Here is a 27,135-nt window from a genome sequence, read left to right as displayed (position 1 = left end):
TAACCTTACATATTTGTAAATATATTTTATTTATTAACAAGGGAAAAGAGTCAGAAATATCCTTAAATTATGTGAAAGGAACAAATATGTCCTCCGTTTATAGTTGGGAAAATTGTATGAAATAGCAAACTATTAATTCAAATTAAATGTTATAGCCATAATTTATTTTAATTGTAATTTGCAGCAAACGTCCCTTTTTTGCCATCTGATTCAGTATACAATTAGTCATTTTCGGTATACAATTAGCCATTTTATACATTTCGGTATAAAATGTGTTTGTGTTTGTATAAAGCGAGAGAAAAATGTATATACAAATACGAATACATATATTTTCGTCTTATACACTTATAATTATACAAATACAGATCTTATTATACAAATTACAATGTATAAATGAATTTATACAAAACTGAACAATTTGTATAAAATTGGATGTATCTAGCGAATTATACAAATCAAAAGCTCCATAGCAAACATAAAATTTGTTATGGAGCGCAATTATGCAAACTATAGATATAACATACAAATATGATTTGTATGTTTGTTATATGTGGAAGTTGCTCATTATAGTTTGGCTTAAAAATGTCCTTACCGTCAATACTTTCGTTCAAAAATGCTCTTGCAGTCAATACATTGGTCCAGAAATGCCCCTATAGTTACAAAATGGGTGAAAATGCCCTTTTTCGATTTTTTTTCTTGTTAAACACATCTCCCTAATTAAAATATTATTAAAGAACATTATTCTTGTTTTATTTCTTCTAAAATCACTTTAACAAATAAAAATGTAAGAATTTTTTTTCCCTCTTAATCTCATTTTATCAATTAAAATAGAATAACTTCATGTACCCTTTCGACAGATAATATATGTCATATATAAAAGATCATATTAAATCCATCATTAATTTATATTTATACAACAATAAAAAATAATGATAAAAAAATAAGAAATAGTTTCATTTTTTATTTTTTTCTGAATTGAAGTAAGATAAACATTTGCTTTAAAAAAATATTAGAAAAAGAATGTGTTAAAAAAACAATAATATATTTATTTGGAAAATGAGCATTTTTTACCCATTAAATAACAATAAGAGCATTTTTGGAACAAAGTATTGACGGCAAGGACATTTTTGGACCAAATTACAAACGGATGACATTTTTGTCCCTTTCGCATAGTTTAAGGGCATTTTAGAACCAAAGTATTGACGGTAAGGGCATTTTTGAGCCAAACTATTAACGGAGGGCATTTTTGTTCTTTCACATAATTTAAGAGCATTTTAGACCCTTTTCCCTATTAACAATATGTTAAATTTAATATATAAATATATTTTATAACATTTTTCAAATATAAATATAACTTAGATCCTAGGCCACTGATGACTAAATGACTTTGAGTCTTTGCTCTTTAATTCGCCTTTATTTAATTAGGTTTAAAATTAAAAGATATCGTAATAGATAGGGAAAAAGGTCTGAAATATATTCGAACTTTGACCAAAATTGCTGTAATAATACCGAACTTTGGAAAAGACCTTTTACCCCCCTGCACTATTTAATAGTGTATTTTTAAAGGTATATATGTGCCCACGTGGATATCATAAATATTACATAATTATAAATAGTAACGTGTCCACGTGGACACATATATACATTTAAAATACATTATTAAATAGTGCAGGGGGTAAAAGGTCCTCCATAAAGTTCGGTATTGCAAAAACAATTTCGGCCAAAGTTGAAGTATTTTTCATACTCTTTTCCCTAATAGATACTCTATCAAACAATACAACAAAGCATATTCAAACACTCCTATTAAATATTTAAGATCAAACAATACGACAATAAGGTTTAACATTCTTGTTTTTTTCTGAAGAATTAAAGTGTTTTTTCAAGAACATATTTGTGAAAGAAATATATTAACAGTAGTATATTTTGAGGTGATATTTTAAAAGTAAAAAACAAAACAAAAATTAATCGAACCGTAACGATACCGAAGAGAAACCGATATGATTGAGATGGTTCTAAAAAGTCTAATTTTGATTATATATTATAAAATACCCAAAAAAAATTGGGATGGTGTAATTTGAAAAAATAACCGACCGCACCGTACCATTGACACCCCTAGTGGTAAGGTCGTAAGGTTATCGAACGGGGGAGATGAACCAGGGCGGAACTGTAGCCACTTCAAGGGTGTTCTTGTTAGAAAATTACTTTGTATATATATATGTTAAAATTTTGTGTTAAAGTAATATATATTTAGAATTGGACACTCTTGACAAAAGCTATATCTTTAGCGCAATGATAAAATGGTGTCCATTTGAATTGAATAGTTCTGGATTTGAACTCCTTTTTAGCATGATATTTTTTTGTTTTATTTTCACAGCATGTCAATTGTTAGGTTAAGCAAAATAACATTCAAATTCACTTTTTTTTTTAAAAATAAAAAATCTTTATCACTTTTATAAAATTTCTGACTATGTCACGGGGAAGGTTATGGGTAAAGATAAGGTACATTAAAGGTTGGAAAGAATACCATCGTTGAACTTTTTTTCCTTGAGGAGGGCCTGAGGGGGGGGGGGGGGGGGGGGACTGAAAGAGAATTTTGTATAGTTGGTGGGTCAGAATATAATTTACGATAATATTTCTAACTTGATCAGTGAAAACTGAAAAGTATATTGTACCCCCCTCTATTATAAGAATTGAGATATTTTACCCCAGAAATTTTAGTTTGTTCACTTTTTTTCCTTCAGTTTCTCTTGATTAAAAGCTAACCCGCAAAGATATACATGTACAATTTCATGAATTAAATATGTCTCTTAAATCACGTTTAAAACCAACATTTATAAAGTTATCTTTAATTTTAATTTGAATACCTTGATAACTTCTCAAATTTGTAAATAAATTTTGTTTGGACACTTGAATATTTTGATTAAACATATAATAAAGTATTTATATTAGACACTTTTAATTTAAATTTTAAAAATTTTATTGCACGAGTTTTCAAATATTTAATCAAAATTGAACGTTTAAATTCTTGAAAAGATTCAAAGTTTTTACAACTTGGTTAGAAAGTGAATCTTTTTAATATTCGTGGCCCGACAATGCTGCTTTTTAGCTCTAGAGTTGCACTTTTTGCTCCACCATGGAGAATTTTCTGATAATTAGATCCTTCTTTAAAAAAAAATTAGGCTTTACACGATACGATACGATACGTATTCAAATTAATTAAATCATTTATATCTTTAATTTTTAAGTCAGAAAACTACATTCAGTAATATATAAACCAAAATATTAAATTATTGATGTGTGTTTCTAGATGCATGAATGCTTATATATATATTCCACTTGCATAAACTTTTTTCGGCCTTATTAGATTCTCTAAAGACAAAAAAATCTATATTTGTCTACATGTTTCACATTATTATCTGCTTGCTGAGCTTTCCACTAGCAGAATTTGTGAAACTAGAATAACACAACTTATTTTATTTATGAAATTTAAACAAATTATTTCTTCCTGTTAATTAGTAACATAAATTAGTTTACTAAAGGATCAACATTTAATCATCTGTTTCCCAAAAAAAAAAAAAATTGAAAATCTTATCAGAGCACTGTCACGATCCGACGACCGACTGTCAGTCCCAACAAATCATAAATGACTTGAAAACACTAAACAGATCGGAGAACGAAGAAAATGATTTGAAAAATTATTACAAGTTCGTTTTATTTTTATAGATGATCAAAATTTCATCTCGATTCGAATTTCCTAATAAAAGGTTGGTAATATGATTAATTTATTTTCAATTGATTGATTTATTTTTTTTGTCATTATTCATTTAGATGTCGGCAAAGTGAGATTTGGCAATCAACAAGAATATGATAAGCATTTTCACTGTTTCAGTGACTTTGGAACTACTATAATTATTGACCTATTCCACTCATGTGATATGTCCCTTCATCCAGTTGTAGTTTTTTTTTCTTTTTTTCTAAAAGAATAAATTTTAAAATGTATATTTTTTATAATAACAACCACTTTTTCACTTCTAACCTTTTCTTTGTTGATCTTTTGTCCCATTTTTCTTCCAGTAATTCTTTTGCTCTACATTATAATACTTGTAACAATAATGTTTGAACAATTTGATAAAAAATAAGAAAGTTTAAAAAGTATATTTTAGATTAAAAAATTAATATTAGTAAAGAAAATAGAATTTGAAACATATTAGAGATAATATACAAAAAAAAAAAAAAATCTAAGAAGAAAATTGAGTCTACTGAATGCATAGTGTGTCCTTAAGGAATTTATTCCCCTAAATTATCCGAGATTAGTGAAATATATTCTTTCAGAATAGAACGATCATATTCATTGGTGTATCGTTATTTCAAATCACGGTGTCAATGAACCACTCAACGACAACAAAGTACACTTAGAATACTACATTTAGTAGTAGAAGAAGAAGTCCAGAAATTCATTGTTGAAAAATGAGAAGAAATCCCTCTATTTATAGACAACAAAACATAGTGTGAATAAATGTTTCTTGTCTTATCGGAAAGGTCACAATCCTTTGGAAAAATTACAATTTTTCATAAAAGTCACATTTCGTCATAAAAGTGCAACTTTTCGTAAAAGTCGCAACTTTTCATAAAAGTCAGAACTCTTCATAAAAGTCACAACGTTTCATTAAAGTCACGACCTTTCATAAAAGTTACAACTTTTCGTAAAAGTCACAGCTCTTCATAAAACTCGCAACTTTTCGTAAAAGTCACAGCTTTTCGTAAAAGTCACAACTTTTCGTAAAAGTCACAATTCTTCATAAAAGTTGCAATTTTTCATAAAAGTCGCAACTCTTCATAATAGTCACACAACTCTTCATAAAAGTCACAACTTTTCATTTTCCATTCACACATTTTAAAATCTAACAACTAGTCACAAGGATATTGAACTTTAATCATCCATCAAATTCAATTCGAACATGTTCAAATAAATGTAATATATATACATATATTTGTTCTTTATTTTAAAATGTAACGAAAAATTTCTTATCATTCGTTAGGGGAGACAATTGCTCTTAGATCAGCTGATTTGATTAATTGGCGATTTGAGGAAAATATCTTCTTCTTGATTTGATTAAATGGCGATTTGAGGAAAATATCTTCTTCTTTTTTTGGAGGACGAGGAAGATTTTATGTTGGATACTTATAAGCTTTGATAAAGTGATTAGGGATGGACATTTCCCACCTAGACAATAAAAAGTGGAAGCAATAAAAAGACAAATGAACGACATGAACACATATATGCATGTCTGGTAAGGTGACTAAGAAATTTATTTCAGGTCACTTGCAACTGTAAGTGACAAAGCTGAAATATGTGACAATGTCAATCCTTCAACAATATTCAATAAATCTAAGAAGTGATGAACTATCTAATATTGTTGGACAAAATTAAAGAAGAAAAGCGAAAGATACATATGATTACTTTAAATGGATAAATTATATTTTTTAGTGATAACTCAACCTTCTTATTTATATTTTTGTATTACTTAAGATTCTTCATTTGTAATATCATTCACTCTCCGTGATAATTGCAAATACTCAATTTTCTTTAGTTCTTATTTTCTTTACACTTGTTAATCAGTAAAAGTTTATTATCTCATTAATATTGACAACACCTAACTTCTTTTGGTTGTATTTATTCACATTGAGGATTATTAATTTTTTATTAATCAAAGTCCGCTAAACACTCTATCTAACCGTATAAACTCAAGAAAGGAGGTAAGGCATAACCATTAAAAAAAATCATTAAATGTTAGTCGTTTTGCAAACTATTAAAAAAAAAAAGAAAAAAAAAGTCACTTGTTACTTTTTTTTCAAATCTATATCACTCCTTCCATTTCATATTAATTGAATTTTTGAGGTATTTTACACCCTTTAAGAAAAGTAGATTAAGACATAAATTAAACATAGTTTTTCATTTTTACACTTATTAATTATTGTCAAATTTATGATTTAAATAACTAAATATTAATTTATCACTAATTCAAATACTAACTAATGAAGGGTAAAATTGAAAAAACACTCTAAATGTAGTCTTGAAAACTGAACAATTAATTTGAAAAATAAAAAATGTCTCAATAATTCAATTAATATAGAATGAAGAGAGTATTATTTTCGTTAATGTAGAATATTAATTAAATGAAAACTCTTACAACCAAGGTTTTCTTAAGCTACCAAATAATACTGTAGTATGGATTGGATGTTGTAGAAATTTGTGCATTATCATTAAGTTGCACGTGTGGTGTAGGTAATAAATTAGGTTTAAGACAAAGAAAAATGAAAGGGTATTCATCTAATCAATAGTAGAATTTAGGTTGATCCTATCCCATAATTGGTTAAATCATAAATATAATTGCGATATATTGAAATCTCTTCATTTTTAATTAGAGATTTCGAATTTAAGTCTCTAAAAATAAAAATAAAATGCTTTCATTACTCTGTAAATACAAATTATAATTTATTCGAGCGAGAAAAATCTCCATTTACAAAATAAGATAAAAACAAAGTAAAACATCCTTTTCCCAATGGCCACAACTTGAAGACTTCCAATTCATTGCATTCCCACTTGGAAAGAAAGTTCATCCATCATATGACCCCTTGGCTTCTTGAAAGCAACTTCCACCAAATCTTTAAAAAGCACACAAATTTCATAATTACTCACTATTCCACATATAAAAGTTATTCACTTTTTTCATACTTATTCATGCATCAAGGAGAAATGCAACCTCAAAGCTAAAAGTCTTGATTTTTTATTTTAATTCACACACTATTTATTTTAAATAATATTAACTTACTAAATTAAGTGATAATATAATAATAAATTATTTAACGAAATTAAAACCTTTTATCTTGCATTTAAAATTTGTTAATTTTCACATTTTTTAGGATCATAGGTAATCACTGGTGGAGGACAAGAGGGGTTGCTTGGATGACCATCTCTAACCGAGTTATAAGTAAGCAAAAAGATGGGAGTTCCCATATCTAAAAAAGAATATTCCAAAATGGTCAAAAATATTTTAAAATAAAAATAATCCTATTTAAATTAAAATGGAAGAAAGAAATATTTTATTTTGCATGAAGGGAGTAATAAATATATTCACATTTCATTATTAATGTTGTAGTTTAATAACGTCCCCCTCCCCCCTCCCCCCTCTCTATCTATTTCTTACTTATCTTTCTTCTCTGCTTCCACAGAGTCTAAAACATGGTCAAATTATTCTCCTAAGTAGAGAGAAAGAGTTTAATACACTTTTGCAAAATTCATAAATTCAGGTACTCACATACTAATATTTCTATGTCTCTGTCTTCTTTACAAATATTTGTTTTTGTTCTTTCTTTTGTTAATTAGTGATCTTTAATGGTGTTTTTTTTTTGTTGTAAAGATTTGTGCTTTTGCTTAAAGATTGGATTTTTATGTGTTTATGATTCTTTATTAGTTGAATTTACCTTCTTTTTTGTTTATAATTTATCATCTGATGTATATAATATATGAACATTAGCATAGTTGGGTGAGTTACAAGATTCTTTTTACTTTCCTTTAAAAAAAAACTCTTTTTTTTTGGGTATTCAGATTTTCATTAATATTGATGGTTTAGATCTGGGAAAATATGTTAATTTTTTTTTTGGATTTTCGCGGGAAATAATTTGTACCTATTTTATATTTTTGGGAGATTATCTTGGTTTTTTCTTTCATGTGCAAAAATCTATGTTTTTTTTTTATGACCAATGTAAAAAAGGCCACCTATTTCTCTCCTTTTAGCTTTTAGTTGAACTGCCTGTGTGTTGAGATATTCATATGTCAACAGTGTTTTGTGTTATTCATTTGTGGTACTTTGTGAAGAGATTTTCTTATTTTCCCTTTTAAATGTATTTGCAGGATCAAGTATCGCGTAATTTAGTTGATTTCGATTGATGAGTATTGAGAAAGGACAGGATAATCTGTGAAAAATTGGGTGTTAGCTGCTAATTCTGTTTAGGTTTCTTGAAGTTTGGTGTTTGATTATTGTTTGGAGGAGTGTTGTTCTTGTCAAGATGATGATGTTTGAGGAAATGGGGTTCTGTGGGGATCTTGATTTCTTTCCTGCTCCGCTTAAGGAAGTGGAGGTGGCTGCTCCACAGACTGAGGCAGAGCAGGTGGTGGATGATGATTATAGTGATGAGGATATTGATGTGGATGAGCTAGAGAAGAGAGTGTGGAGGGACAAGATGAAGCTGAAAAGGCTGAAAGAAATGAATCAGGGGATGGAAGATGTTGATTCTGTGAAACGACGCCAGTCACAGGAGCAGGCAAGGAGGAAGAAGATGTCGAGGGCACAGGATGGGATCTTGAAGTACATGTTGAAAATGATGGAAGTATGTAAAGCTCAGGGTTTTGTTTATGGGATCATTCCGGAAAAAGGCAAGCCGGTTGGTGGGGCATCTGATAATCTTAGGGAGTGGTGGAAGGATAAAGTGAGATTTGATCGCAATGGTCCTGCGTCTATAGCCAAATACCAAGCTGAGCATGCCATTCCAGGCAAGAATGAGGTATCAAATCCAGTTGGTCCTACACCTCACACCTTGCAGGAGCTGCAAGATACCACCCTTGGTTCGTTGTTGTCAGCTTTGATGCAGCACTGTGATCCTCCTCAGAGAAGATTTCCATTGGAGAAAGGCGTTTCACCCCCATGGTGGCCTACAGGACAGGAGGATTGGTGGCCTCAATTGGGTTTGCAGAAGGACCAAGGTCCTCCACCTTATAAAAAGCCTCATGATCTGAAGAAGGCGTGGAAGGTTGGTGTCCTAACAGCAGTGATCAAGCACATTTCCCCTGATATTGCTAAAATCCGGAAGCTTGTGAGGCAGTCAAAGGGCTTGCAGGATAAGATGACAGCAAAAGAAAGCGCAACTTGGCTTGCTATCATCAATCAGGAGGAAGCTTTGGCTCGAGAACTATACCCTGATCGTTGTCCACCTTTGTCGTCAGCTGGTGGTAGTGGAACTTTCACTGTGAATGACAGCAGTGAGTATGATGTTGATGGTGCTCAAGATGAGTGTAGCTTTGATGTTCAAGAGCAAAAACCACACCATCTCAATTTGTTGAATGTCACTGTTGAGAGATTCAACGAGAGGCTGCCTCTGCAACAACAGTCTCATCCAATCAAGGATGAAATGATTACCAACTTAGATTTCACCCGGAAGAGGAAGCAATCCAATGAACAGACTGTTACCATGGCTCAGATTTATACGTGTGAGATTCTTCAATGTCCTTACAGTGAACTTCGCCACGGGTTTCAGGACAGATCTGCGAGAGACAATCATCAACTGGCTTGCCCTTTCAGAAATACTACTCAATTTGGAGTTTCAAAGTTTCCCATGAACGAAGTCAAGCCAGTTGTCTTCCCTCAACAATATGTCCCGTCAAGTTCAGTTGCTCTGTCTGTTAATCCAAGTCCACCTCCCTTTGATCTATTTGGAGTAGGAGTTCCTGAAGATGGGCAAAGGATGATTGATGACCTTATGTCATTCTATGACTGTAATATACAAGGAAACAAAAGCCAAAATACGGGGAATGTTGCAGTGACCAAGGAGCAGCAGCTTCATCAACAACCTCGTGTTGACCAGGTCAATTACCTACACAGTCGAGGGATGATGGAGGGGAATATCTTCAAAGATATTAATGTTTCCGCAAGTCAGTCTATGCACCCACAAAGCAATCCTGTTGATCAATGCAAGATCCTAAATTCAAGTGACAATATGCATTTCATGTTTGGGCCTCCGTTCAACTTACAGTCCACCAATTACCCTGGAAGTCTGTCTGGCATTGGATGTGATGCCACACCGAAGCAAGATATTCCAATTTGGTACTAGCCAGGATATTGGTGAAAAATATAGTCAGTCGGGGCTTCATAGATATAGCTTGTTCCCCAAGATTGGCACATCCCATTATAATTGGTCTTCGTTATCAGGTGTATTTTTAATCGCTTACAACTCTCTTAGTCAAGATATTTCTGTTTACCATATGTTGTAGAGTGTTGAAAGCTAGGCGGCATGGTGTAACAAAGGAGAAGGAAGAGATAACCCTCAAGTAGTAGCCAATGCTGCTTATAGAATGTATATAGAGATATCTGATAAATAAGTTAAGACTATCTTGTCATATGTGTTGCAATTTTGGTTTAATCCAAACTTCAGTTATTTTGATCTCGCTGTTTAAGTTTTTTGATCATCTGCATGTTAATGTTGATCAAAAGTTTCAGCATGGGCAGTATCAGTCTTTTGCCATACAGTTCTCAAGGTTGTTTCATGTTTGAGATTTCTGCTCTTTTGTAGCTGTGTAGTAAGAAGTTTTCTTCTATGATCTTTACCTAATGTAACATTATTGCTTTTATGAAATGAACTGTTTCATTTCCTATGCAACAACATGACTTTTTATTGAGTTTCCTTTGGTCAAGTTTCTCCAGGATTGTGGACATGCTTGTCTTAAGTACATTTCTATGGACTATGTGGCTAAGTTATCCTGCTCATATTTGAATAATCTCGAATTAACGTATACCCGACTCCCAAGTGTGTTGCTTAATAGTCAATGAAAGTGTTAATAGAAACTAAAAATACTGTTAGATGACTCTTTACTATTTGCTGAAGCCTTGGTGGGTAGAGTTACTTGATGCTATGCTAGTGGGAGATAACATGTGTCCAGCAGAATAAGTCGAGGTGCGTGTAAGTTAGCCTGTTTACCATCAAATAAAATGGAACAAGTAAAGTGAGGAAATGAAAAGTAATATGACAGGGATCATGTGAATAGCAGATCACAATTATTTTTATTGCTTCATTTCTAACTTAAGAAGCAACACATAGTATTGGCTGACTCCTTCACATTCAATTTTCTTGTGATTGATTCTACTTTACTGAACTATATTTTCCTTTAATAAGTCATTAATTTTGCTTAAGATCTCCATCAACAATAATTGACCAATAAATCTTTGTTTAAATGCTATCCCAAACATTTAAACAAAATATTTAATTAAGATGGTTACAAGTCTTTAGGAGGCACCACCAAAGAATGTGGTCCAATGGATGGAGTTGCTACTCCTTTAACCAGAGATTATGCAGCGAAAATCTGAATGTTGTCAGACTCCAATATGAATACCAGACATCGAGTGGAATCGAGAAAAAGTCTTTAGGAGGCACAAACCTATAATATGAAGCAATCTTTGAGTACCTTTTGCATGTACATGCATCTGGTCATTTTCTTTAACAGACTCAATACAGAAACTACATGAACAGAACAGATTAAAAAAACAAAACAAAAAATTAAAAAATGTAAGGGCAAAGGCAAATGCAATGTACATACAACTATGCATTAAGAACTGTCCCAAAAACACTAGACAACTTTTGTTGATAGGCTAACTGGCTTATACTATTTTCTTATTAGGAAAAAATAATATCTTAATTAGTTTGTTCTTTAGCAGTTTGATGAAATCAAAACAGTTGTAAACATAATGACCTGACATAGTTTTTTTTTTTTTTAAATCGTCTACGTGGCGAAAAATGAGTGGTTGACACCTTTTGCTTAAATTATTGAAAGAAAATTGTTTGTTCTGACATTTTAAGATTAAGTTGCTGTTCAGTTATCTAGTTTATTAGTAGTTGTTGTTCTGAGAAAAATATTTTTCTATTGTACAAGAATCTTAAAGGGAAAAAAAACCAAGTAGAAATTAGATTCTAACAGCCATAAATATATATCTACTCTTGTCTTGTATAAGATTAACCTAATATATTGTGTTATTGAATACTTTAACAAATAAAAATGTGCAAGCAAAGTTAAATTTGGATAAATTTGAGCAGTTTATTCTACCATTAACATATTCAGTGTAATTTCATAAAGTGAGGTCTGGAGTAGATGGTATGTATGTAGCCTTATCCTTACTTTTTGAAAGTAGAAAAGTTGTTTCAGATAGACTTTCGACTCAAATAAAACATATCAAAAATCAAATATACAAAGCTAATAGAGTAACGAAAAGCCATCCTAAAAACAATTAAGAAGAGAACAAGTAGCAAAACAAATAATACGATAACTACAACAAAAATCAACGAATAATACTAAAATTGAAGAATAAGATAGAATTTGAGCCATTTGTAATCCAAATTACTCATAACTTAATGCAGAGATGTGTGATGGATCGAAATTAAAGGTAGATGAAAAAAGTATTAGAGTTCGAGAAAGTTTAAATTTTAATTTATTTTGTAAACTATTTATATTTATGTAATCATGGAGCTAGGATAATCTCTCCAAAACCACCAGATGCTCAAGAAAGTAAATATTTTTTCAAAAAAAGGGCCCAACCGGGTTCGAACCGGTGACCTCTTGATCTGCAGTCAAATGCTCTACCACTGAGCTATGGACCCAACTCTGTTCCACAAATGAGATAAACGATAGTTAAAATAAATATTTCATCCTCACCCCCCCCCCTCCCCCCCTCTTTTTTTTTCTATTACTCCTTCCGTTATATATTAGGTATCTCAAATTACTTGTCAATTTACAAAATCAAGACATAATTAATTATTATTTTTTATTTTTATCTTACAATTAATTCATTTAAAAATATAAACATGTTTTTAAAGTTCTAAAACCGTTTTTCAAGAGATAAATTAGTAAAACAATCTCTCTCATTTATAACTTCTTAAGAAACGTGTAAAAAAATAGACGACTAATATAGAACGGTGGAAATACGAAATTTCACTATTGTAAAGTCTTATAGGACAATAATTGGCCACTTGTAGTGAGTAGTGACACCTAAAGTGTCCCCTCAATTTCCATTGATTGTTTACTTGTCACACTCTTATCTCCACTTTCTAACCTTTCCCATGTTATTTCACCCTTTTTTTACACGTTTTTCTATCTGTCTTTTTTATTACTATTTTGTGTATGTGTTTTCCACTATAATATTTCCTTCGTTTAAAAAAATTTGACATAACTTGACTTGACATGGAGTTTAAGAAAATAAAAAAGATTTTTAAATCTTGTGATTCTAAATTAAAGTTATGTTAGACGTACAAAATTGCTCTTTAATCTTGTGGTCTTAAACATGCCACATGAAAAATTGAAATTAAAATATTACAAATTTTTTTTAAAAATGGACCAAAAAAAATAAGTCAATCTTTTCTAAACTGAAGAATACTCATTACTCATTAGTAGTATCTTTTAGTTAGAAAAAAAAAAGATGTACCAAACAAGAAGTTAAGCAAAGATATAAAGAGATAAATAGTCAAAAGAATTTGGCCTAAATAGTCTTAGCGTTCAATTATACTGTTGGAAGAACTTATTTATGTCATATGTCTTCTCCCTCTAAGAAGATTTTTGTATTGATTTATTCCCTCCCGTCTTTTTTAATTGTCGTATTGTGCTTTTCGACTTTCGTTTTTAGTTATTGAGTTGTATTTTTCGAAAGTTAATTTGATTAGTTATCAAAGCTAAATTAGATTACATTAATTCAAATATTTTAAACTAAAAATTTATATATTTAAAAATTATACGAAAAGTACTATAAATTATAATTTTTGCATATCAATATGATGAAAAAATACATCATAAAAATGTTAGTCAAAGTCCATATCCTTTGACTCTAAAAAAGAAACCATGACAACTAAAAAGGAACGAAGAATATAGTAGAAATAAATTAAAATTCTCAAGAAATCGAAATATGTAATTATAATTAAATCTCATAATTGCGGTGTGTGAATATATAACCTTTTAAAATGAGGGATCAAATAACATATACCTAAATTTATCTCCAACTAGAAAAGAAATATTTTTCAAACCTCTAGTAAAAGAATTACCTAAAAAGGAGTTGCAAAAATTATAGTTATCTTGAAAAATATCTCATATTTTATTACTAGTTATATTGCTTAAGAATTAGCCTAATTTGTAATAGTGGATCTTAAAATATCTAGTGGTGATTGTTTAATGGAGTAGTTAAAACTTTTAGAGATGCAATGTAATCAATGAAAATGATTTACCAATTTTGAGAGATATTTTTGAAAGCTCATAATAAAAGATTATCTAAAAAAAGTAATACAAATATTGTCGTTATCTTGAGAAATATATGAAATTTTAATAATTACAATTTAAAAAGATCTAATTTAAATTATAAAATACTGAATCTCAATATATCGATCTAGATACGACTGTTTGATAGTTAAAAAAAATTACAATTTAAATCATAATGTCACCAGACACCAATAAAAATGATCTCATATATCTGTTATCAATTAGATCTTCTTCTTTTATAAATCTTGTTAAAAACTCTCAAATTTATTACTAACATTTTAACACAAGTTATTAGAAACATTTTTAATTTTCCAAAATATGTTATACCAAACTATACATCCCCTCTTTTCACCCCAAAGACATAAGTCAATTTTTCTTAAATACTTAACTACTCCCTCCGTCCCATTTTATATGACATCACTTTCTATAAATAGTTGGTCCATAATACTTGTCATTTCATAAAATCAATGCATAAATTAGCATATTGTTCCTTTTTTACCCTTGTGAGTTATTAGCATTGAAAACATGCATTTGACCAACTTAGAAAAGTTAAGTAAATGATTCATGTTCATTGGTTAAATTAATTAATCAAAATAAATTAATTCATATTCATTGATTGAAAACTTAAGTTCCAAAAAAATTAAATAAGGGTAGAAGAGTAAAGTTACATCATTTCTTAATGCAAATGCAAAGTAAAAATGTGACATATAAAATGGGACGGAGGGAGTAATTCACAAGCCATAAATTATTTCAAAAAAAAAATTACAAAAAATTACAAGCCATAAATGCTCTTCCACATTTTTGGTCAAATGTAACTATCTTGTAAATACTTCCAACATTTCATTTTACTTGACTTCTATATGAAAAACAAATATTTTAATTTATTTATCTATTTTAATAAATCAAGATATTTTTTTTATACTATCCTTAATATTTTAAACATAAAAAAAACATTAAAATAAACAAAAATACTATTTCAATAAAAAATATTATCAAAAATTTCAATCGAAATACATGAATAGTATTCAAGACATTAAAAGAACTCAAAAGGATAAGACCTAATTGCCAACTCACATATTCAATAAAACAAAACAAGAAAAACAAACAAATTAACATACTCCTTTCTCCATCATATCCCCACAAACTTTTAATTAATTCATTGTATTCTCCCTTGAAAAGAAAAACTCATTGACCCACAGAGCTTCCCTACAAAAATTTCCCACCAAAAATACATAGACAAAAACACACACAAATGTTATAGAATCACTCATTATTTTTCACATAGAAAAACACATCATGTCCTATAACTAATCTTTGTCTTTAATATATATTTACATAAATAACGAATGATTTATTCTAAACCTCCTAAAAAGACATCAATATTGACGTTAAATCAAGCAATTTTATCATTAAAATTATCAAACAACAACAACATATCAGTAGAATTCCACAAATGAGGTCGGGGGAGGATAGAGTGTACGTAGATCACACCCCTACTTGTGGAGGTAAGGAGACTGTTTCAGAAGATCCTCGACTCAAATATAACATATCAAAACAATGAAAAGGAAAACAATGGTGGAAAAACAAAGAAACTAATTAAAAAAACAGTAGCAACCATAAAATAATGTGATAACCTAAATACAATAAACAACATATATATATATATATATATATATGATATGATATGATAGAATAAAACAAAATACTATAAGAGTAAATAAAAAACTACCTAATATGAAACATATTTTCACATATATTTATTTGGTACAACCATGAGTAAGTGTTTTTTTATTCCTCCCAACATTTTGGTGATATCCCTTCACATATTGTGTGAGGGTGGGGGGTTAGTTGCATAATGGATTAATTGTCATTTTCCATTTATTACCCCACTTTTAAGGCACATTTACACTTCAAAACTATAAACCCCAACTCCCATCCGACATAATTGAATCACATTTAATTTGACATATTAATTACTACTACATTTGAAACATTAATTACAAAGTATACTCCCTCCATTCTATATTAATTAAATTTTTGAGGTGTTTCACATCTTTTAAGAAAAGTAGATTAAGACATAAATTTAACATAGTTTTCCATTTTTACTCTTATTAATTATTGTCAAATTTAATGAAGTCATCGCATTGAAAATCAAAATGAAGGGTAAAATTGGAAGAACACTCTAAAAGTAGTCTTGAAAACTGAACAATTAAGTTAATTTGAAAAATAAAAAATGCCTCAAAAATTCAATTAATATGAAATGGAGGAAGTATTAAGTTAGGCTTATTTTTTATAAAAAAAAAAATCTTGATCATAATACCTTATCATAATATATATATATGAAAGGTATTAGGCATAACAGACTTATTTATACGTTTAAAACATACGATTATTTTCAGTCCACACAAAATTATTTATCCCTCTACCATGTAAACGTGGAAAATGAATTAGCAACTTTATTCACACACAACATTCACACTACAATTAATAGCTAACAATGCCTTTAACTGTTGTTTTGTTAAAATTAGTACTCCTCGATCCATCATGTTTTACTTATCAAATTTTGACTTTGAACATCTATTAAAAAAATAGTGATTAGTATAATGAGTTTACCATTTTACGTTAATTGATAGGGTCTCTAATATATTTACTCACTACTTTTTTCAAAGAAATTAACTCAATGTTACTTAATAAATTGAGAGTATAATAGGAAAAATAAAATTGATCTTCCTTAGTTTGTCAAAAATGACAAGTAAAAGGAGAAATTAAATTTAAAATATTTAACAAGTAAATAAGAACAAAGAAAATAATAAAGAGATTGATTTTTTTAAAAATAAATAAACATACATGATAAAAGGATAAAATAAAAATTTACTCGCACCTAATTATATCAACTCAATAAATACATTATATATCTTAACAGCCACCGCTAATGAAACAAACTTATTTACACACACAAAATTTATATTACAATTAATAATGCAAATATATAACACATATCTTCACATTCACTCTTGTTATTTAATTAAATTATAATTAATTATACACACTATCACAATAATATATGATGAATTAGTATATATTAATTATTCTAATAAATATCAAGTGTAATTAACTTTTTACTCAACACAAAACTACAAATCAATTAAAATACAAAACTGTGTGTTTTATTAATAGTCCAAAACACAAAGAAAACCAATTCCCTTCCCTTTACACACTATCACAATAATATATGATGAATTAGTATATATTAATTATTCTAATAAATATCAAGTGTAATTAACTTTTTACTCAACACAAAACTACAAATCAATTAAAATACAAAACTGTGTGTTTTATTAATAGTCCAAAACACAAAGGAAACCAATTCCCTTCCCTTTGCCTCTGTTTTCTTTCTTATCTAGTACTCCCTCCGTTTAACAAAGAGTGACATAGTTTGATTCGACACGAAATTTAAAAAAATAAAGAAGACTTTTGAATCTTGTGATCTTAAATTAAAGTTATGTTAAATGTACAAAATTATCCTTTAATCTTGTAGTTTTAAACATGCCACGTGAAAAGTTGAAACTAAAATATTACCAAAAAAAGAAAGAGATCATTTTTTTTAAACAAACTAAAAGGAAAAGGCCGGTGACCATTCTCTTTTAAACAAAAGAAGTATTTAATATTCATATTTAAATTTATATAATATAAAACTTTATTTAACTTATATTCAAAACTCGAACTCGAGAACACCACGGCTGGTGCCTTCCCTTTACCATTGGCTCCATCCAAGAAGATGAAAATCCAAAATGGAATAAATAATGAGCAAAAGAAACCAAAGGGAAGAGTTTATTGGCTTGGCTTTTACCAAAGAGCCGACACTTTTCATCTCCCGATACATTTTCCACCATCAAAAATAGTACAAACTCGTGTTAAATGGGCAGAAATTTCGCCAGAAATTTAAAAAAATTATAATTTTTATTTTATTAAAAAATAAATTGATCTTTTTATTTTTATTTTTTAGTTAGAAAGTATTAAATAAAAGGGTAAAAATACTTTAAAAAGAAAAATAACATATGTAAAATATGATCAAATTTTCTGGCATTTTTTTTTTCTCCAATTGTAGTATTATTAGTACTATAATAACCATCTTCTTCTCTCTTTCCTTCTTACAAGTCGAAAAGGGTCAATTATTATTCTCTAAGCTGAGTTCCAGTTGAAACACAGTTTTGCAACAACAACAAAAAAAAGTGATCTTTTTCAGGTATTTCTTCTTTCTGTGTACAATTAGTTCTTGAATAGATTTGCTTTTTATGGTAAAGTTGAGATCTTTACTGGTTTTGGTGTTAGTTTTTCATCTGGGGTTTCTTCTGTTGTTTTCTTCTTCAATATAGTTGTGCTTGATCTTTGGATTATTGAGTATTTGTGTAAATATTTGAGATTTTGTTTCAAGATTGGATTTTTCATCTGTTTTTCTGTTGTTGATTTGGTTGAATATAGCTTTCTTTTTCCTCCTTTTGGGATCAGCTGATAAATCCAATATATGAAAACCAGTCAGCATGAATCTTCGATGTTTTAGATCTAGGAACGTATGTCAATTCTTGGATTTTTTGGGAAATTAGTTTGTACAATTTTTTCTGTTGAGTTTCTAAGAAAATGGGGATGCTTGAATTTTGTGGAGACAATCTTGTGCAAATTTATGCTTCTTTTGATGATTGGTGTCCTTGAACTTCATATGTTTTTGCTTGTTTAGTCTTTTGTGTGATTTCAGTGTAAGGAGATTTCTTATGTTACTTTTTAATGTATTTGCAGGCTCATGTAATCTGATCAACTTCAATTAGATTCTGATCTGAATATTGGATTTTGGGTATTAGCTGCTTAATCCTGCTTGGATCCTGTGGAAGTTGCAAGTAACTTCACTTTTTTCATCTTGTTAAGATGATGATGTTTGAGGAAATGGGGTTCTGTGGGGATCTTGATTTCTTTCCTGCTCCGCTGAAGGAAGTGGAAGTGGAAGTGGAAGTGGCTGCTCCACAGAGTCAGACTGAGCCGGATTCTGTGGTTGATGATGATTATAGTGATGAGGAGGAGATTGATGTGGATGAGCTGGAGAGGAGGATGTGGAGGGACAAGATGAAGTTGAAAAGGCTGAAAGAAATGAGTAAAAGTAAGGAAGGTGTCGATCCTGCAAAACAACGTCAGTCGCAGGAGCAGGCGAGGAGGAAGAAGATGTCAAGGGCACAGGATGGGATCTTGAAGTACATGTTGAAAATGATGGAAGTATGTAAAGCTCAGGGTTTTGTTTATGGGATCATTCCCGAAAAAGGCAAGCCGGTTAGTGGGGCATCTGATAATCTTAGGGAGTGGTGGAAGGATAAAGTGAGGTTTGATCGAAATGGTCCTGCAGCAATAGCCAAATACCAAGCTGATCATGCCATCTCTGGCATGAACGAGGGGTCTAATCCAGTTGGTCCAACCCCTCACACCTTGCAGGAGCTGCAAGATACCACCCTTGGTTCGTTATTATCAGCTTTGATGCAGCACTGTGATCCTCCTCAGAGAAGATTTCCATTGGAGAAAGGTGTTCCACCACCATGGTGGCCCACAGGACAGGAGGATTGGTGGCCTCAATTGGGTTTGCAGAAGGACCAAGGTTCTCTACCTTACAAGAAGCCTCATGATCTGAAGAAGGCGTGGAAGGTTGGTGTCCTCACTGCAGTGATCAAGCACATGTTCCCTGATATTGCTAAAATCCGCAAGTTGGTAAGGCAGTCAAAGTGCTTACAGGACAAGATGACAGCCAAGGAAAGTGCAACTTGGCTTGCCATCATCAGCCAGGAGGAAGCTTTGGCTCGAGAGCTCTATCCTGATCGCTGTCCACCTTTGTCCTCAGCTGGTGTTAGTGGAAATTTCATGTTGAACGACAGCAGTGAGTATGATGTTGAAGGTGCTCAAGATGAGCCTAACTTTGATGTTCATGAGCAAAAACCAAACCATCTCAATCTGTTGAACATCAGTGCTGAGAGATTCAAGGAGACGATGCCTCTTCAGGAACAATCTCATCCAAACAAGGATGAGCTGATCACCAACTTAGATTTCAGTCTGAAGAGGAAGCAAGCCAATGAACCGACCATGATGATGGATCAAAAGATCTACACATGTGATTTTCTTCAATGCCCTCACAATGAACTTCGCCATGGTTTCAGGACAGATCTTCCAGAGACAATCATCAATTTGCTTGCATTTACCGAAGTTCTTCCCGGTTTGGAGTTTCAAACTTTCAGATTAATGACGTCAAGCCAGTTGTCTTCCCTCAACAATATGTCCAGCCAAAGTCATCTGCTCTGCCTGTTAATCAAGGTCCACCTTCCTTTGATCTATCTGGTATAGGAGTTCCTGAAGATGGGCAAAGGATGATTAACGAGCTTATGACAATCTATGATAGTGATGTACAAGGAAGCAAAAGGCAAAATAGGGGGAATGTTACGTTGACCAAAGAGCAGCCTCATCAACAACCTCGTGTCCACCAGGACAATTACCTGCTCAGCCAAGGGATAATGGAGGGAAATATCTTCAAAAACACTAATATTTCCACAACTCAGTCTATGCTCCCACAAGTCGATCCATTTGATCAATCCAAGGCGTTAAATTCAGCTTTCAATGCAGGCTCCAACGACAGCTTCCATTTCATGTTTGGGTCTCCGTTCAACATACAGTCTACCAATTATAACGGAAATCTGCCTAGCATTGGATACGATACCACACCAAAGCAAGATGCTCCTATTTGGTACTAGCCAGGAGATTGTTGACATGTTGTATATCAAGTAGTCAGTTTTGGCTTCATAGATATAGCTATTTCTCAATTCTCATGGGGAAAAGATCCCAAGTACTTGTCTGCTTTTTCATTTGGGTGGATTTTTAATCGCCTATAGTCCCTCTTAGTTATGGTGTTTTCAGTTACCATGTGTTGTAAAGGTTGAAGAACTAGGCATGGTGTAACAAACACCCTCAAATATTTGCCAATGCTTCTCATAGGACATGTTGATATAAATAAGTTACTGTTTCATCATGGCCAGTTTTATCAGTCTGTATAACCATAGTTAAGGTCTTACTCATTGTTTAGTACTTGTTCTAAAGATTGTTTGAGATATCTACTCTACCATTTGAAGTCTTGTAGCAATGTTGTTATTGTTGCCAAAGTTATGTAAATCTTATATGATGTTTTACTGCATTATCTTCTTTTTCAAGGCTTTTACAAGGGCAAGTATTGATCTTATGAAAATTAACACTATGATTGATACCTACACTAATTTTGCGGATTTGCTACCTCAGTTTGTCTTTCAAATGAGTTGATCTTTAATTTATTCTATGACAAAGTACAAAATATGGGCAAAAGTGCACATGACCCTATCAAGATCGGATAAACTATGTGTCTCTGTCTAGATCGTCTAGTGTTTTGTCTTGTATTCGACCTTTTTTTTTGGCACGGAGCTTAGATAAATTTATAAAATTTCAGTAAATTTTAAATTTGTAATTTCAAAAGTAAAATGAGTTTGGTAGCAAAAATATAAAGATTGAATATAATTTGATACCCCCCACCCCCCAAAAAAAAAAAAAACCGCTAATAAGTACTAAATAAAAAGTACTAATATAAATAAAAGATTTAAAAACCTTCCCCTTTCCCCCACCGTCCAACCCCCATCCTATGAAATAAATAAAATATAAGGGACATAAAAGTAAAGAAAATGAACCAATAAGACAAAGACCATGTGAAGGAGTAGACGTGATAATTAGTATTCTTATTACTAGTACTTTTTTATTAAAATAAAAATAAAAATTGGTGGTAGGGACAAGAAAGACGAGGAAGAGATTACAAGGTGTGAAATCGAATCTTTACTAATAAGGTGAGAGTTCAGATAGTCAACTAACTAGTCTACTTTAAAATTGAGGATAAAATAAGAAAAAACGAAAGAAGATTTTTCAAGATAGTCGAATATTCATTGACAAAATAAAAATTTAAGTAAACTACCCATTGAACTAATAAAATTCTCTATTATTCTTATTAATTAATAATATTACTTTGCTTATAACTTAAGAAGAAAAAAATCAATTGGCTGTATCCTTCACATTCAATTTTCTTATAATCCACTCTATTTGTTCTTTGAATTCTTTTTTATTTTTCCTTTTAAAGATTCGAAAGGATTTGAAACTTAAATAACAAAAAATAGCATTTGACATTTATGACTTGTGAGTAAGTCATTAGGTTTGCTTAATTATTATTCCCATAAACAATAATTGTAGTTGACAATATTTGTTTAACTATTATCCTAAAGAATCAGAGAGATACTGAAAATGAAAGCTTAAATAAGAAATCATTTGACATTTTGACTTGGAAACCTAATTAAAAGCTCTTAACTTCATATTAATATAATCCTAATTCCTAAACAGTGTGGATCTCATTTAAAAAAAAGTCAAAGTAGATTTTTTTTCATTTTATATAATTTGGTAGTTGATACAAGAAAGTGACCTAAGAGCTAAAGGATAGCCTAAGAGATTTTTTTATTTCGATCTTAGTTGTTTGAGATTTCTTTCTGATTCATAATTATATGTGGACTCATGTTCTTACATATATGGGTCGATAAACTTTGGATCTACTAATCTGTGAGATTAACGTCAATAACGTGAGGCACATAGTAAAATTTTTTTTGCATGAGAGTTAATTAAATAGTAAAGTAAATTTCAGGAAAATAAATAATGCCATGTAACATAAAATAACCTCAAAGTGACTACTGAAGTCATGCTCCTTCTTTGGTTAACAATTTTTCCCTTAGGTAAAAGATTAAAGAAAAAAATATTAAGGGTATCAAATTCTAGAAAGGAATATTTTATTAAGGAAATATTTCTCAAATGTAAAAAATGCCTTGAGTAAAAAATATTTCGTATCATACCAAACATAGTGAAATACAGAAAAATCAAACTTGTCCTCGATCTCTATATAATATTGTCACAAGACTTATAAGAGATTTCGAATTCAAGTTCTAATAAGACTAAAGAATGTCATAACAAAGAGCAGTTCTCTCCCAATGCGTCGTATGTTGTGTGATTTGTGAAAATAATTATGTTTTAAAAAGTCATACAAATATAACGCTATTGAAAACTATTTTTTCCAAACAACATTAAACTCATGTATAATATTTGATCTTACAAGCAAAATATCAAATTGGCGTCTCAATGGTTACAGTACCTTATAAAAATCTAGATTGTAATCTCATAAATTATTAATTTACGTAAAAAAATATTCTTAAATCGTGATTTAAAAGGTCTATAAGTTGTTAGTGAAGAGAAAAATATCATGAGTACCAAACAAATGTTTCCAAAAATCATATCAGACAATTTTTTTTACGAATTAATCTAAATTATTCGAAACCCCAAAACGAATATCAATCGCAAATATACTTAGAACGTGAAGCATCAATTTTTGGCAAGGAACATGTAGCCATGTAGGGTAACAGTAAATTGACTTGTCTTTATGCACCTATATACATACACATTGAACCTAGACATTTTTTTATTCAACAGATCCAACAACAAAATTACAAAAAAATAAAAATAAAAAAATTATTAATTAAAAGTGTAGTATTCAAGACAAATTCAGTGTATATACAACTATATGTTAAAAACTGTCTCAAAAATACTGGACAGTTTATATTGATCGGCTAAATGGTTTAATCATATTATTTTTCCATTAAGATGTAATTTCAATTAATTAATCACATAGCACTACGATGAAGTGGCGCAGAATAATTGTAATATAATAATATGATTATAAATTATTAATAGTTGATGTGGCGAATCGTGATTAGTTAACACCTTATGCTAAGAATATTTAATAAAAATATTTATGTTTCGGTTATCTGGTTTATAGTTACTGTCTTGAAAACCTCATCTTTCTGTTGTACAGAATCCTATGAAGAAATAAAATTGAAAAAAAAGAAGTGGAAAATGGAAAAAATAGAAATAATAATTGATTTTGATTTATTTGAAATAAGATATTCATCATTTCTTAGATGACATTATGTATACGGAAAATGGTCAAAACTATTCTTAAACTATCCGAAATAGCTTAAATATACCCTTAAACTATATTTCGGCTCAAAAATACTCTTCCTGTCAAACTATTGGGCCATACCTACCCTTCTAGTTAATGAAAGGACGCCACATGAATGCCACATGTGCACGTCAAACAAACCTCACCTCCACATAGACGACTAAGGAAATGGTCAAAACTATCCTTTAACTATTCGAAATAGCTTAAATATACCCTTAAACTATATTTCGACTCAAAAATGCCCTTCTTGTCTAACTATTAGACCACACTTGCCCTTCTGTTTAATGGAAGCATCCATGTGTGTGCTAAAATGCCACATGGACTCCACATGTGCACGCCAAACACACCCCACTAGAGGTGTGAGATCTTGATATGTAATCACCTTTGATAGGAAGCTTTTTATCTTCAAAGTGTAACTTTTCGATGTGAAATTTGAATAAATTGAACCATTTATACTTATTTCTCAAATCATATTTTAAATTCTAAGATTATATATCAATTAATATGAATATTATTGCATATAAATTTTACAATTCAGTTTACCGAAAGCAAAAATAATTTCTCAAGTTTTAACGCTTAAAAAGATCGATGAATATTTGTCGATTCCTTCACAAACTCAGATTTCACCAAATAAATGGCGTAGATACATAATATCATCATGGAAAAAGAAAATTTGAAAAGTATGTTATGTTTAATTAGTCGAATAAGAGGCTCCATGTCTTTCTCATAGACTGGGGCGGACACAGTATTAGATTTATCTAATTTTAGTACTTTTGATATAACTGTAAATTTATGTAGATTTATCTAATTTTAGTACTTTTGATATGATTGTAAAATTATGGATGAAATTATATAAAAAATAACAACTATTATTAAATATAAATTTTAAAAATATAATTGATTAAATATTCTGAAAAATAGTAAAGAAAATCTATTTCTCCGTTAAAATTATTTTTAAGTAACAAGGTGAATTTATTGATATAAAAATAAGGTACATAAGTGACTTTAGTTACTTTCACTAAGTTTGGTTGAAATTTAATTTGCTCCTATTATTCAGTCACGATTTATATTTTGGTTATAGCGTCCAAGTTTATTTTGGAATCAATTTTGCATGTTATGTTATGTTATGTTATATTATATTATATGTTTTTTAAAAGGGAAAATATATGTCATTTGTTAAAAGTTTGGCATATTTATGCCATTGATGTTAAAGAAAAGGTCCATCCATAACCATTTTTTTTAACTCTAGTTTTGCAAAATCATTTTTTTACCCCCCAAACAAGTTTAACATTTCTCTAGTGAAGTTTTTGGATCAAATATACTCTTTTTGTTTCTTCTTCTTTAAGGACACTAAGAACACATGAAGAAATGAACAACTCTCAAATTTTCAACATCTTCAATTCTTCACGAAATCATCTCAAATTTCGGCTACATCATTAATTCCTTTTTAAAAATACCAAAATTCTAAAATTATTTGTAGAGTTTAAAAAATTCACCCGTATTTAAAAAAATATTCCATAAAAACGAAAATCAGTCCTAAAATTTTAAATTTTTTCTTTAATTTGTATTTTTGTAGTTGTTTTCGACATTAGATTTTTGTTCCCTAGTGTTTTTTTGACTCTATGTTAAAAATTTCAAATAATTTGAAGTTGTGGAGAAAATTCGTCCATTAAAGAATGTTGACGTTTTGAAACTTTGAAAAATTTCAAGTGGATCTTGTTGAGTTAGGTTGAATTCAAGCTTAAAAAATATTGAGTTTTGGTATCTAGCTCAGAGGGAATTTACTCTTGAAATTTGAGGTGATTTTGTGAAAAATTGAAGAAGTTTAAAATTTGTGAATTGTTAATGTTCTTTATGTGTTGTTGGTGTTCTTTAAGGAAGATTTTGATCCAAAAACTCTAATTGAAAAGTGTTAAAAGTTGTTTGGGATGTAAAAAATGGTTTTGCATGAGTTAAAAAAAATGGCATGGATGGGCCTTTTCTTTAACAACAATTGCATAGATGAACCAAACTTTTAACGGGTGACATAAATGAGCCTATTTTAAAAGTTTGATAACATATTTGAGCCTTTCCCTTTTTGAAATAATATTGTGTTATAACAATTTAAAAAAATATTTGAATCGCAGATAACGATAATGTTATAAAGAGACTTGATAATTCAAGACATTTATATAATTTTGGATATAGCTAATTCTTAGCCATATATAATTATATAATTATACTTTGCCATATAAAGATAATTAGGAAAATGCAATATATAACTAGTCTAATACATGATCTGCCAACTTAATTAATTACTAGTCTAGTACATACATATCTACTTATGCAATTTTTCAATTTTAGCTCACAAGAAGTTCAAATGATCAATACTATAAATAGAGGTAAAATGTTCATTAGTTTCCAACAATTATCATAATTCAAGCAGTAGATATATTTAAGCAAAAAAAAAAAAAAGGGATTGAAGGCATTTTTGCTAATTGTTTTGGCTATTTTTCTTGTGATAACATCAAAGGTTGCAGCTAGGGAGTTGGTTCAAAGATCCCTCACTTCCTTAGAAAAGGGTATGATTTTTTCGTGGTATTTTATGTAAAAGTGTTACTGTTTTTAAAGTCAAATAATTTACTTTTTCCTAAATATTTTGAGTCAATAACTAAGTTGATTGATAATACTTTTCGTATAATTTTTCAATATAAATAAATCGTGGAATCTAAACTCGAATTCTTTATAGGACAAATTACCTAACTACACTCCTTTACTTACCTTAATATCCATTTATCCCTACTTATTTCAAAAATCCCTTATTTTACCTATGTATCCCGCATGTATCCCGTGCACAACGCTATGTATCCTGCTATGTGGAATGTATCAAACGCTATGTATCCCGTGCACAACGCTATGTATCCCGCATGTATCCCGTGCACAACGCTATGTATCCCGCTATGTAGAATGTATCAAACTTAATGTATTCCATGCACAACGC

General features: G+C 30.2%; 2 protein-coding genes, 1 long non-coding RNA gene and 1 other non-coding gene across 4 annotated transcripts; 2 read left to right on the top strand and 2 right to left on the bottom strand.

Moving 5' to 3' along the window:
- The first annotated feature begins 7,156 nt into the window (after nt 1-7,156).
- LOC125807425 (ETHYLENE INSENSITIVE 3-like 1 protein) lies at nt 7,157-10,218 on the top strand. The gene is made up of 2 exons (XM_049487138.1): nt 7,157-7,311; nt 7,916-10,218. The coding sequence occupies exon 2, from the start codon at nt 8,071-8,073 to the stop codon at nt 9,886-9,888; it is 1,818 nt and encodes a 605-aa protein (XP_049343095.1). The 5' UTR covers nt 7,157-7,311; nt 7,916-8,070; the 3' UTR covers nt 9,889-10,218.
- On the bottom strand, nt 8,383-19,778 carry LOC125807483 (uncharacterized). The gene is made up of 2 exons (XR_007441663.1): nt 19,534-19,778; nt 8,383-8,597 (listed from the first exon to the last, which is right to left on the bottom strand). It is a non-coding gene; the product is annotated as an uncharacterized LOC125807483 (long non-coding RNA).
- Nucleotides 12,352-12,423, bottom strand: TRNAC-GCA (transfer RNA cysteine (anticodon GCA)). Its single transcript has one exon. It is a non-coding gene; the product is annotated as a tRNA-Cys (tRNA).
- Nucleotides 18,210-21,141, top strand: LOC125807424 (protein ETHYLENE INSENSITIVE 3-like). Its single transcript, XM_049487137.1, is given in 3 exon segments — nt 18,210-18,311; nt 18,860-20,249; nt 20,252-21,141. Coding segments are annotated over 2 exon segments (1,854 nt in total). The 5' UTR covers nt 18,210-18,311; nt 18,860-18,985; the 3' UTR covers nt 20,842-21,141.
- Nucleotides 21,142-27,135: the final 5,994 nt, after the last annotated feature.

The sequence above is a fragment of the Solanum verrucosum genome, unplaced genomic scaffold (genome assembly GCF_900185275.1).
Source record: "Solanum verrucosum unplaced genomic scaffold, falcon-dt-bn FXZP01000183.1, whole genome shotgun sequence".
In the NCBI taxonomy this organism is placed as follows: Eukaryota; Viridiplantae; Streptophyta; class Magnoliopsida; order Solanales; family Solanaceae; genus Solanum; species Solanum verrucosum.
Note: the sequence above shows the minus strand (reverse complement) of the source record. Positions and strands in the feature narration are given on the sequence as shown.